General features: G+C 41.3%; 1 protein-coding gene across 1 annotated transcript; it reads right to left on the bottom strand.

The window, feature by feature from the left end:
- Window positions 1-1,606: 1,606 nt before the first annotated feature.
- LOC137959539 (uncharacterized) lies at window positions 1,607-2,056 on the bottom strand. Its single transcript, XM_068806902.1, has 2 exons — window positions 1,920-2,056; window positions 1,607-1,856 (listed from the first exon to the last, which is right to left on the bottom strand). Exons 1-2 carry the CDS (start codon window positions 2,054-2,056, stop codon window positions 1,607-1,609), a joined length of 387 nt encoding a protein of 128 aa, XP_068663003.1.
- Between the last annotated feature and the right edge of the window lie 11,919 nt (window positions 2,057-13,975).

Below are 13,975 nucleotides of genomic sequence, written 5' to 3'. Positions count from 1 at the left end.
CTTGGAGCGATTTAAATATAAATGGTGAGTCCGGAGGAGGCTGAAGACCCCACGCAGGTCTTGGAGGTGTTGCACCCAACTCTTGCTGAAAATCTGGATATCGTCAAAGAAAACAAGGACACATTTTTTGAGAAAGGGGCAAAATACCTCATTCATTAATGCTTGAAATGTGGAGGGCGTGTTGGAGAAGCTGAAGGGCATGACAATGAACTCGAAATGGCCATGGTGAGTGCGGAAGGCCATTTTCTCTATGTCCGGAGGATGCATGCGGACTTGATGATAGCCGAACAACAAGTCGAGCTTGGTGCAAAATTTGGCCCCATGGAGTTCATCTAGTAACTCATCCACTACCGGAATGGGAAACTTGTCCTTAATGGTCTTGGCATTTAATTCCCAGTAATCAACACAAAAGTGCCATGTGTGATCATTCTTCTTCACCAACAGGACAGGCGACGAGAAGGGAGAGGTACTCGGTTTTATGAGGCCCTAGTCTAGCATGACAACACATTGCCGTTCAATCTCATATTTTTACAGGTGGGGGTATCGATATGGTCGCACCACCACGACCTCGGAGCCAGCCTTCAAAAGGATTTTGTGGTCATAGTGGCATAGGGGGGGAGGCTGCTGGGTAGGTGAAACAGATCGGTAAACTCATCCAATAGTGTTTCCAACGTGGTGACTGTGGGCTGCTGGTGCTGGATGGTATGAAGTTGTGTCGAACCTTCGGTATGACAGCCCTGAAGTGTGATTCTGTGGTGTTGCCATTCAAAGCTCATAGTAAGTGCTGCGAAGTCCCATAAAATCGGCCCTAATGTCTGAAGCCACTTAATGCCGAGAACTAGATCAAAACCCACAAGGGGACTGATACAGAAATCTGCAGAGAAGAGATGCCAAGCAATGGAAAACCGGACAGAGTTGCTGACCCCATAGCTGATACTTTGTCCCCATTGGCAACGGACACTGAGGTTGTTGGCTGGGATTGCACCTGGAGTTACAAATACTTGGTGGGGGTGACGCTGATGAAATTGTGTGTGCTGCCTGAGTCCACTAGACCTACTAGTGGTTGGTTATCAACCAAAGCACGGACCTGCATGGTTGTGGTGGTTTGAATGCCTGTGACGGTGTGTAAGGATACAGTCGGTTCCTCCATATCAATATGTTCAACCGGTTGGTCTTCTTGGTCATCCTCTTCCATTTCTATCCAAAAGAGTTTCTTGCAGTTGTGCCCGAATGTATAGTGTTCATCACAATTAAAGCATAACCCCTTTTCTTTCCATGCTTCCATTTCGGCTCTGGATAATTTTTTTGTGATTGGTGTGGTTGCGGGAGATGGTTTTGGGGGTGGAAGGAGGAGGGTTGTCAGTAATGCTGGGGCATTTGGGAGGTTGTGGAGGACCCTCCCGAGTTATTTTTCCCTGTTGGCCACATTGGCTTTCTGTTTGAAACTTGTTTTTGGCCTCCAATGCTCTAGCTAAATTCATAGCTCGTGTCAAATTTGAGAGGGCAAGGAGTTCTACTTCCAACTCAGGGCCTTATTTAACCCGGCTGTGAAGAAGTTAACGTGCTGATCCACTCGAATGGTGTTGCTAGCTCGGGCTAACCTCTCCTAAAATAATTTCTGGTATTCTGCAACACTGCCGGTTTGTTTTAAGAGAATGAGATCGTCCAGCGGGTTGGTGTGGGTGGGTGGCCCAAACCAAATGGTGCATAATTCTTTAAAGTCTTCCCAACCCATGCCCAAATGTTCCTTTTTGAGTTGGTGGCCCCACAGCTGCACTGTGCTTAGCATGTGGAAGGCGGCCAACCCAACTCTGTCTACTGCAGTAGTACGTTGGTGGGACAAAAAAAATTCACATCTGTACAACAAACTTAAAGGGTCCTCTGACCCATCATAAATGGGAAAATCCATTTTAGTGTACCTGGGAATGGTGCCATTGCTCGGCCTAGTATGCTCTAGACGTCCTCCATTTGGATTATGTCCCCCTTGTCCATGGTGTTCTTTATGTTCCCCATTTGGAGTGGGTATCCTTCTGATCAAGATTGAGAGCTCTTCCATTTGTTTGCATATGCCTTCTGTTTGTTGAGAGAATGCCTAAGAAACTGAGGAGATCCTGTTGTCCAACAGGGATGGCAAGAGACCCTCTGCTTCTTCCTCCCTGGCCTGCATCTCTTCCCTGAACGATTCAAACCTCTCTTCCTGGGTTGACGTCTCTCCCATTTGTCCTCGCACTAATACCAATGTGTTATGGTCTCTGACCATGGATCAAGTGACTCTACGGAGGGAGAGGTCTATGTCCAGCTCAGGTCCAACACCAAAGTGCTATTGACGTATTGACCTTCCTATGTTCTTGATTTCCGGTTGAAGACGTGAGGAAGGTGGGAGAAATGTGTATTCGGAATTGAGTGAAGGGTAGAAGATAACCCGACTCTGAGGGAGACCGTAACCTGCTTCGTTGGAGGAGAACCTGCCCTGTTTCTGTTTTCAATTTCATTCCTTTTTTCCATTCATTTCAGCTCCCTCTTAAGCTGTTCGCTGAGGGTCCAATAGTTTTTACAAAAGTGCCATTAAGGTTTACACGCTCAATGAGCTGAATACATTCAGACGTAAGTCCTAAGTAGATGCTGAAATAAATCAAACACGCTGAAATAAATCAAACACAAAACACAAGTCCTAATTATTTGAGTGATTTGTGTTGCTTCACCTGCGTCACCTTTGAATGACTCGTTTGGCTATTGAGTCCATAACAGATAAATCTTTAAAACATCTCATATGAAGTTATCTTGACTTGATGTGACTCAAAATTCAAGAAGAAGAAGAAAAAATGTAAAGGAGTATGTAAATAAGGGCCATAATTAACTTAACTCTTCATGGCTGAACTCCTTTTATGAACAACTTCTTGGAAAGATTTCATAACTACTTCATCAAGAGGGATCCTAAACTCCTTGCTCTGATACCATTTAGAATTTAGGATCCCATGAGAAGAACTTTAGATCAACGAGGAAGAAGAAGAAGAATAGAGAAAAGGAGAGGAGAAGAAGTAGGACGTAGAGGGAGAGAGTTTGGATTAAGGGAAGAAGAGATGGCATCAACCAAGAATGAGGGAGGCTGGACAAATTTTTGGAAAAAGAGGAGAGGGATTCAATGCTCTACCTCTTGGTCAATGCCTTTATTTATAGTTTTACAATGCCCTTAAGGCTACAACTTGATAAAATAAAAGACATAAAAAGAACATGTATTTACATCTTTATGCCATCTTTATGGAAAGTGTCATATTTTACCCATATGCCACTCCTTTGACGTGTGGGTTTCTAGTTTTGAGCTTGTGGGTTTCAGCCCATCTTCCAACAGAAATCGGTTGCCACCATGTATTAGATAAATGTCTTACCATAGGATAAAAAGGAAGCATTAGATGAGATAAATGCAAAAGAGAATCCAATGATAAAAAGGTATTTAATAGAAGAATACCTTGAAAAAGGCAAAAGGCCAGTAATTCGAGCAATTCAAGGAATACAACCTTACTCCTTGAAAACAATGCTTGATCATTTGGAGGCAGATACTTCCAAACAAAGTAAACACCCGATCTCTCTTAGCGAACTTCAGCAAGAAATCAAGGAGATCAAAAGTGAACTCAAACAATTGAAATCTCTCTATAATATGATAGAGAAAAAATTAGGCAAAATTCCTAAAGATGCACATCTTCATCAAATCACTAGTTACTCATCAAAAGTGGCATACCACAATCAATCTAGTGGTTGAATAAAATATTGTCATAAACAATTTGATAGCTCTCATAGATAGTGGTGCAGATCTCAATTGCATCCAAGAAGGGTTAATTCCAACTCAATATTTTGAAAAAAACATCTCAATCATTAGCAACTGCTAGTGGTCAGAAGATGATCATCAAAGACAAGTTAAACAATGCTGCAATATGCACTTCAAACCAGTGCATATTAACCGATTTTTTACTTGTTAAGAATATGACTCAACTAGTCATATTAGGAACTCCTTTCTTGGAGAAAATAATGCCTATCAAAAGCATTGATAACCAAGGAATTCTTGGTGAAATCAATCAAAAACCAATATTTTTCTTATTTACAACAAAACCTCAGTTTAGTTTTATAAATGAGATTGCTGCTTTAAAAGAAAAGCAGATCAATATCCTCCAGAAGGAAGTTTTGTTCTTAGCAATAGAATAGAAGCTGGAATCACCAGCAATCAAAGTGAGAATTAAATCCATTTTGACAAACCTCTCCTGTGAAATTTGTAGTGACATTCCTACCGCATTTTGGGAATGTCAAACACATGTGATCATCTTACCATATGTGGAAGGATTTAATGAAAATAAAATTCCATCTAAGGTACAACCAAGTCAAATGAAGCAAGACTACTTGGAATTATGCAAAAAGGAAATCCAGAATTTACTAGATAAAAAATTAATTAGAAAATCATACTCCCCGTGGAGTTGCACTGCATTTTATGTTAACAAAAATGAAAAAAAAGGGAAAGAGTTAGAACAATCTCTTAATCCACTGCCTTCTCTTGGTGTAAACGTGACGTATTTAAGTTCCCTGTAAGTTACTCTCTCTAGTTGTGAATTGTTAGAATAAGATATTTTCTTATAATTTCTTCATTCGTTTCGTCATTGGTATTAGAACCATGATTGGCTATTTGCATATGATTTTGTGATGTTTTAGGCTTCTTATATTATAAGAAGCAATGTGTTCATTCAAGCTTGTATCTTAAGTCTTGTTTCCATTGTTTATCATCTTCTTGAGAAAGTATGGGACGTCATCCAAGTCGCATTAAGTTAGGTCGTGTTGCCGAGAAAGGCATTGAAGGCCGTGAATACTTGTAAATCGTTGACAGACGTGTACCAATTCAAGAAACTAGTAAACAATAGAATAAAGGATTAAGTCACTTAGCTTTGATCAACACAGTTCCTATTTATTTTATAATTTTCCTAATGTATCAATAGATTCATATAGAACATTAGTTTGAATTTAGATTCAATGGCATCAAGTAGCAGAAGAACTGTGAAAAATTCACAGTTAGTTGAATATCAAGTTCAACAAAAATTAAATGATTGGCCAATTTTGTCCACCAAACCCAATTATATAGACAAGAAGGGTCCCTTTACCCACATTAGTATCATGGGAATCAAGATCATGGAGCAAACAATCAATTTTGAGAATCAAGATACGACTCTTAAATTGTTAGAGTCTAATGATATCGATCAATATTTGAATTAGGACAAGCATAAATATAAGCATCTCTGATGCATTCAAATTGCTTTCAAACCATTAACGTTGTTAGGCATTAACACATGCCTACAGGCTATTCTTCGTGATGGTTGATGCTTAGACTGAAAATCTTCCCTCATGGAAATAGTAGAGATACAGTCTATTTCAATGTTCAGTCTATTTCAATGTTCATCCTAACCTGACCTTATGTTATGGTCCCTGATCTGACACATAGATTCATAGGGAAGCATGGAGAGGAAGACAAAGATCAAGCCAAAGGGAAGCTTGAAAACCTTAGGTTCGTAAGGAGAACGCACACCCCTGAGCTCGTTGAGGAGAACTCAAAACCCTGTTTAACCTAAAATCAATGCTTGTCTTTCTCATTACTTTTACCTCTTAAATAGGGTTCACCCTCACAGGGTTTAAGATAAAATATTACAAAAATACCCCTATAAATAAAATATTCCAAAAATACCCCTATGGCCTAAAACTGAAATAAAAAATATAAATTACAGAAAATAATTAAAATATTAATGTTACTACGTGCATAACATTACAGCCCCTTGGAAGAACGAGCTTGTCCTCAAGCTCGAAAGTAGGGTTTGTATGTCGGCATCTCCACTTGTTCCCAAGTAGTATCTGCGGGAGTTATGTTCGCCCTCTGGACGCCCAAAATTGGAGCATTCCCTCTAGGAACATTTTTTTTCTTTTACGGTCAAATGTAGGAAAGCGTGCCAAATGTTGCTACATCTCCCCCAACAACATCGCTGCCCTCCCTCAATCCTAGACTGGTGTGAAACAACCCCTCACAGCGGACCCCCATTGGCGAAGTTGAACTGCCGACAGATTGCCAGCATGGCAGCAACAACATCATGACCAGCCCCCTGGGAATGAGTAGACTCAGCAGCACTGACCCCCTCCAGTTGCTGCATCTGGAAACACTCAGAGACCTGAAACCATCACGGACAACAGGATCAGCATGGTGACGTTGTATGGTTGGTGGAACTGAACAGGCAAGTAATTGAACAGCACAAGGAAGCCCACTGCATGATTTTTCCTCATCACCAACATTAGCAGAAACCCCAGCATTGCATGAATCCAATCAACTGTTCCTTCCCAAAATTCCAAACAGCACAAGTTGCTGCTCACTATCCTGAATTACAGCTAACACCACACCATACATACATTCTATGGTATATACGATCTCTACCGCTGCTGTTGGAAGCCATTTCGGATGAAATTGGTCATTAAGTTCCATATTCAGAGGGAAATGATGAAAAGAGACCACCACGATGACTGCAACAACAACACAAGTTGAAATTGCATCATCCTCTCACATAGAACCAAAGTCTCGGTAAGACAGCCCTCTTGACAGAACCCAACAACCATAACAGTAATAAAAAACATTCCCCCTATCATATTTTGCACCAATTTCAGAAACCCCAAAATGCTAACCAACAAATTGTAGTATTCCCCCTGTTGTCCAGGCATTTCATCAAACCACTGCCCATCCGCTTCCAGTTTGCTTATCACCTCTGAATCAGCTCCAACCTGACTATCTAGTGGAGCCCATTTCTGCACTATAATAGCAGCAGCACACAACAATTTGTGGAAGAACCCAAGAGCTGCAAAAACAGCAGCGTCCTCCTGTCTTATCTCCCGAATCCTTCCATCTAAGTCAGAAGCTCCAACATTTGCATCTACTACAGGTTGAGAATGTAAAGGGGTAAGATCAACCCCATAGTAATTATGCTGCTGCCAAAAGAGGGACATGTTTGTAATGTCAACATACAAAAATTCATGACTAAAGGAAGCCAAGTGTAACCGCCCAAATAAGGAAAGAATACCACTACCAGCACCAATGTCAACAACAACACGATCATGAAAATTGGAATGGTTCTCAATTACTGCCAAACAATTATCAAGATTTCCAGAATTAACCGCACCGTTTTCATTTTGCACTGCCACTAATTTCCACACTGGTGGCTAGCAATCTTGCAGTAATTTTTGTTGCACGGACACATCAGCAGCAACTAAAGGCAAAACTGATAATCTAACCAATCTATCTACTTGAGCCACTGCCCTCCGCCCTTTTTCTCTCAACCTCTGAATGACACATTGACCATTTGTTGATCTCTTTTCAACCAACCCAATATAAATATCAACAATTGATGAATGCCCAGCCTCCAACATCTCAATGCAAACCCCAATCCCATCTTCCAACTGCTTCCCTTTACACAATCCTTGAACAAAAACTATATAGCTGAAAGCAATAGGAGATATACCATTATTTTGCATTTTCTTGAAAGCCCCTTTTTCATCTTCAAACTTTAGTGCCTTGCAGAAGCTTACCACCACAGCCATATAGATTACAATTTTAGGTATTGTACCCTTTTTACGCATTACCCCAAATAGCTTCATAGCTTCTTGAATCAAACCATCCTTGCATAGGCTATCTAGCACTGCAACGGCATTGGGAATGAGCCCCATTTCTTTCATTTTCCTGAAATTCTCGTCAGCATTTTGAGGTGATGAATTTAGTGAGGAAGCTATATGTATTTTAGAGTCTGTGGTGGAATTTTCTTGGAGGGGATTTGTTTTCGTTTGGTTACAGTGTTTTTCAATACCCAGTTCAAATAGATCGTCGTATGAATCTTGTGGCTCCCCCTTTCGTTCCCTAAGGGTTCCTTGGGACAAATGCAACTTAGAATCTATACGACCATCATACATAACAGCCAAAAAATTTAACACAACCTATTGAAATGGATTGCTACTGCTGGAAATTTGACCCGAAACAGCCACACTGTTGCAACGTTCATCCACAACTAGATAATTCATCCCAGAAAAATTGATATAATTCCTTCACAAAAAAATGTCAACACCCCGTTGTCGATTTAACTACCTAAAAGAATTTTATCTCCATTCAGTAAAGAATATGAAACATTTCCTTCATCCATGCGTGCAACATAAATTCGAAGAGGCTCACTGCTGCTCTTCACTGCAGTATAAAAATAAAACAACATCTAAATTTTTTTTGTGGCCGAGAAGCATACATGGGATCCAAAAAATTAAACCCAAGGTGTTCAGATTGACTATTACTACTGGAAAAATGAAAAAGAACAAATGCACTGGTTCTGTTCTCATCAACCGTAATAAAAATTATCACCCATAACATTTTCTCTACCGTTTCCAGAAAACCCAAAAATTTTCCATCTCGCATTGCATACAGACAAACCCGAATTCCATCAAAATTTCTCTATTGCTCTGCTTCATGGAACAGAAACCCTTCGTCCCCAATTTTCGAGCAGCATTGCTACTGCTTAGGCCCTTGGCCCCATCAACCACATGGAACAACCGATTTGACCTAAAAATAGACGACGTTTTAGAAGCTTACCTCCAATTTCATTAAAGATGGTTCCCCGCTGAGCTTCCAAGGGCGAGGTTGAGCGGAAATTTTTCCGACGGAGTCTCCCCCTTCTCCGGTGACGAACAACAACCCTTGGAGGCTTCACCGCTTGGAGATTTTTTGAGACAGAGGGCTCTCAGAAACACATGTTACGGTCCCAGGTCTGACACAAGGATTCTTTGGGAGGATCTGGGATCTGCCACGGGTTACAGGTCTTCCAGGCATTAAATAAGGGATAGTAGGAAGACATGGAGAACGAAAACGAAAGATCAAGCCAAAGGGAAGCTTGAAAACCCTAGAGCTCGTTGAGGAGAACTCTAAGCCTCTTTACGCTAGATTTAACCTAATTCTTAATACTTTAATGCTTCCTTTTTTCATTACTCTTACCCCTTAAATAAGGTTCACCCTGTTAGGGTTTAATAAAATATTACAAAAATATCCCTATGAATAAAATATTCCAAAAATACACCTGTGACCTAAAACTGAAATAAAATAAAGTAAATTAAAGAAAACACTAAAATAATAATGTTATTGCGTGCATAACATTACACCCCCTTGGAAGATGAGCTTGTCCTCAAGCTCGGAAGTAGTGTCTGTATGCCGATGTCTCCACCGGTGCCGAAGTAGTATCCGTGATAGCTATGACTCACCCTCTGTTTGCCTACTTTTTTTTTTTTTTTGGGTCGAGAAAAAAAATTATAAATAATTCTCGTGGGCATTCTTCATTTCGCTGGCCGGTAAACAAATATTCAATGGCTGAGATAGATAGAGTCCATGAAGCAGCGCTTGTTTGGAGTTGTATAAGGGTGAGTTTTGAGGTTACTTTCCTTTACAGGCATTGCTGCTGTTGAAGCTAATAGGTCTCCACATGGGTCATTGAGGAGCCCATGGCTGGCACAACATGAACAGCTAAACGAATTGAAACCTTCGCCAACAGTACATCTGGCCTCGCCCCATCAGTGACAGGAAGGTGGAGAGTGCATGCTTCCCATACTTCAGTAGCCCCAGCCATAGACATTGAATGCTCTCTATCCATTACAGCCCACTCACCAAGGTAGGTAATATGTTTGATAAGTAGTGAATCCAACTGCATATCCTGCCTGAGTTGCTGGAGGGTGATCCTATGGACAAGGAAGATAAGCCATGGCTGGTTACGTCTGTCTCCTTATGCAAAGCATTCGTCAATAAAATGATACTGCTTGGTCCCTTCCCTCCAATCATGTTCAGTATCAGCTACACAAAAGTGGAACGGTCCATAATCTGTTGAGTACCAATGGTTGGACCTAAACATAATACATCGTCTCTGCTACGTCACCACATTCTCCACTATGTCATCAATATTCTGAATCACATTGAGCCAATATGTGAGGCGTACGTTGTTACTCATGTTTCCAAGAGAATTCCAGGCACTCCATGCTGAAGGGTTCTTAGTCATCAAATTTGTACCACGGTGAAGGCAAATATAACTGTAGACATATTGAAATGCACCAAGGATTCTGGTTTGTTCATTAGTAGCTTCTTCTCCTAAAGCTCTCACGTCATCTGCCAGAATTGCTGGTATGGGCAGCACTGTTTTGGAAACAGCAGTCAAAAGGACAATATCACCCAACTTCAAAATATGCAAGTGGTCCGGAAATCCAGAAATTGTATCACAATGATGGATAGAATCCCAAAGGAACATGAATGGTTTCAGATCTAATGTCTTCCTTGCAGGGACAGAGGCACAAGCAGTGCCAATAGTGACAGTATGGAAGGACACTTCTGCGGAATTGCCTCCAAATTTTCCAAATTCATCACCAAAGTCCTTTGCAAGAGAATGGTAAAAGTTGTGGTACTCTTCAGCAGTAACCTCTTCATTTGATTCCTCATCCTCTGCTGGAACTGCTGACTCAACCTCCCTGCTTGCCCCGAGATAGATGGGGAAGTGGATTTCAGAGTATCTTGTCACCAATTCCTTGTGATTGCTACTCACTTCATCTCTCTCAGTCTGCACAAAATTATCTTCGCTGTAATCCTCTTTCTCGTTACATACTGCTCTGTTTTTATCCACTTTCGTTCCAGAAACAAGACCCTCCTCAAAACAAGGCTCTTCAGTGACAACCTTTGTTCGTAAAAGATGAGAGGGTCCTTCATCCTGGACAGTTAACTGTTCTTCTGGGCCAGATTTTTCTCTGTGAGTAGAACTACTGTTCTCATGGCCAAAATCTGTTTCATAACCTGCTTGAGCTTTGGATGCCAATTGTAGTTCTGAATCCAAATCATTGTTGTCCTGATGGCTCTCTTGATTAGAAAATTGACCTGAACCTTTCTCAGGGGAAACATCATCATGTGGGCAAAAAGGATACCCTGCAGCGAAATTATGATTTGCTAGATTATCCATGCCATCACTAGAATTAGATTGTACTGATACAGACCCTAAGGCCAGTGACAGAATGGTAGATGGTGCAAACCAAGACCCATCCGACCTTCCAACAACCACCAAACCGGTACCCCTTTTGTAGGTAGGAACCACCCCTACTGCTGCAACTGTTAAAATGTCCTGCCCTTCAGCTCCTTTGAGCACATCTATCCTTCCCAGCATCCCCAAAAAAATCCCTCTCGAAAGTCATACACACCAGCCGTAAGGTAGCCAAAGCAATGCTGGATGTGTTTCTCCGTTTCCCGAAACAAAAACTCACCAGGCCAAAATTTCGAAAGTGAAGTTCGTGGCCGAACAACATACAGGGGATCCAGAAAATTAAACCCCACATCTGCAATTTGAAGATTCACAGCCGCACAGGTACTGTGCTCATCCACAGAAAAACAAAGGTCATAGAGACAAAAAATGCGTTGGCGTGGTAGAGGCTTACCCCAAATGACGGTGAAGTGGTTTCCCCACGGAACTGGCGAGACCTGGAATGGGAGGGCCAGGTGGTGGTCGGAAGTTGGATCCCACCGGACTTTCTTCCGACGGCGCCAACGGAGTCGCCTTCATGTCCGGTGGTGAAGAGCAGCCATTTTGGGCGTCACCGCCTGGTAATTTTCCGAGACCGAGGGCTCTCGGAAACACACCCCTGTTGGAAGAATCGCCGGAAAACACTGGGCTGGCCCTGGGGAGGGTTTTTGGGAGGTGGAACCCCCAGCCTTGATTACCGACGGGAGCGAGGCATAATACCCTTCCGAGATCCTAAAAATTTAGGTCCCGCCGGAAGATTGCGGAAATGTGGAGGCCAAAATCGGCTGTGATTTCGTAGGTGCGATTTCGAAAATGTTGAGGTCAAAATCGACGCCCCTTTTTGTTAAAAAAACAGCGTTCGCCTCTTCTACATGGATTTTTTCCAGTAACGATGACAAAATTTTTGACTTTTCCAACCCTTGGCCTGTTGCCCCGTCCGAGATAGCTTCTGGTACTTCATGTTGGTCGGAGATTTGAGGTCGTGTGACCTGTTTTGCTGTAGCAACGAGTTCCTCCCTTGCATAACGTTCAATAGAAGCATCTAACCGTGCTCGTATTTCTTCCAATTTCTTACCCATAGCCATCCATCTTTCTTGAGATATAGAATAACCCATTGTGTTCCTGCTCTGATACCAGTTGTTACGGTCCCAGATCTGACACAAGGATTCTTTGGGAGGATCTAGGATCTGCCACGGGTTACAGGTCTTCCAGGCATTACCGTAGAGATAGTAGGAAGACATGGAGAACGAAAACGAAAGATCAAGCCAAAGGGAAGCTTGAAAACCCTAGAGCTCGTTAAGGAGAACTCTAAGCCTCTTTACGCTAGATTTAACCTAATTCTTAATACTTCAATGCTACCTTTTTTCATTACTCTTACCCTTAAATAGGGTTCACCCTGTTAGGGTTTAATAAAATATTCTAAAAATATCCCTATTAATAAATAATTCCAAAAATACCCTTGTGACCTAAAACTGAATAAAATAAAGTAAATTAAAGAAAACACTAAAATAATAATGTTATTGCGTGCATTTCAATAATCTTCGCCGCTTGGAGATTTTTCGAGACAGAGGGCTCTCAGAAACACATCCTAGTCGGAAGAAGCGCCGGAAATATTACCTTCTTCTATTCGGCAAGGAGTTTTGCTTGTCGTGAGCCTCATTGGTGTAATTTCAGAATGTTTGGGTCCCCTTGACCTACTTGGGATTTTTGCGCATGGCGTCCCTGCTTGGAGATTGCCATTGTCCCCAATTTCAGATTTGAGGTCTCACCCAATTCGTCCAATGTCGATGAGGTTTTAGCAGAATACCCATCCGATTTTGGATTTCTCGGGTCCTTGCCATCTGATTTCGAAAGTTTGGAGTATGATTTCAAATTTGTGTCCCCAATTTTGGATGTCACCGCCGCTAGAGAGACAGAGGGCTCTCTGACTTTTTGCGTCTCCTGCCCGTCCGAGACAGCGTCTCCCGCGACTGCGGCAACGATTTTATTTTCTATCGCATAAAAGATTTTAATGGTAGATTGATGCATCTCCTCTTGCAGCTCATGCATATATTGATACATCTTACCTGTTGATGTCCGTAAATCCTGGAGTAGGGCAAGTATTTCCTCTCGGGTTGAAGAATTCATCAATGTGTTCCCTCTCTGTTCCCTAAAATCAATGTTTGTCTTTCTCATTACTCTTACTCCTTAAATAGGGTTCACCCTGATAGGGTTTAAGATAAAACATTACAAAAGACCCCTATAAATAAAATATTCTAAAAATACCCCTATAAATAAAATATTCCAAAAATACCCCTGTGGCCTAAAACTGAAATAAAAAAACGTAACTTAAAGAAAAAATTAAAATATTAATGTTATTACATACATAACACCTTATCCCTACTCAATTGAAATTTTTTAGAGTCCATCCAACTTAGGATCTTAACCAAAGGATATAATTATATCCCAGGGACAGAAACCATAGCAGCTAATGCTAGGATTTACTTTAAGGTTATGAAAACCTTAGCCCCTAAATTTATCAATCTACCAAATACAAGTAGGACAATTTTAATCGAAACTAATCTTATGAGTGCCAATGTTGCCACTCCAAGAATGGTCAATTAGGAAGAAATCAGATTTTCAGAGAAATGGACCATACCTCAGGCAATTCTACCAAAACCTCTGATGAATCCAGATATTGATCAAATTATCCAATCCACATATGGCGATCTGATAATCAATTTCAAAGAACCCACACTATATAGGGTTTCCTTTCCATCCACTTCTAGATATTCTAATGTTAGATCAACCTCTCGAACATCCAGAGTCCAAGAAGTAGATGATACAATTTCCTTTAAGGATGATACATCACTTAGAGGAATACAAATAGTAGACTCCCAGATACCTCATGGAGT

The sequence above is a fragment of the Aristolochia californica genome, unplaced genomic scaffold (genome assembly GCF_029961685.1).
Source record: "Aristolochia californica isolate CCGP_79_NKW_82.1479 unplaced genomic scaffold, dmAriCali1.0.hap1 SCAF_3, whole genome shotgun sequence".
Classification (NCBI taxonomy): Eukaryota; Viridiplantae; Streptophyta; class Magnoliopsida; order Piperales; family Aristolochiaceae; genus Aristolochia; species Aristolochia californica.
Note: the sequence above shows the minus strand (reverse complement) of the source record. Positions and strands in the feature narration are given on the sequence as shown.

Excerpts from the sequence above, each read along its gene's own strand:
- LOC137959539 (XM_068806902.1), bottom strand. The coding sequence starts at position 2,056 with ATGGAAGAGCTCTCAATCTTGATCAGAAGGATACCCACTCCAAATGGG. Across the intron at positions 1,857-1,919 it reads AGCAATGGCACCATTCCCAG|ATGTGAATTTTTTTTGTCCC; the intron begins GTACACTAAAAT and ends TTTGTTGTACAG.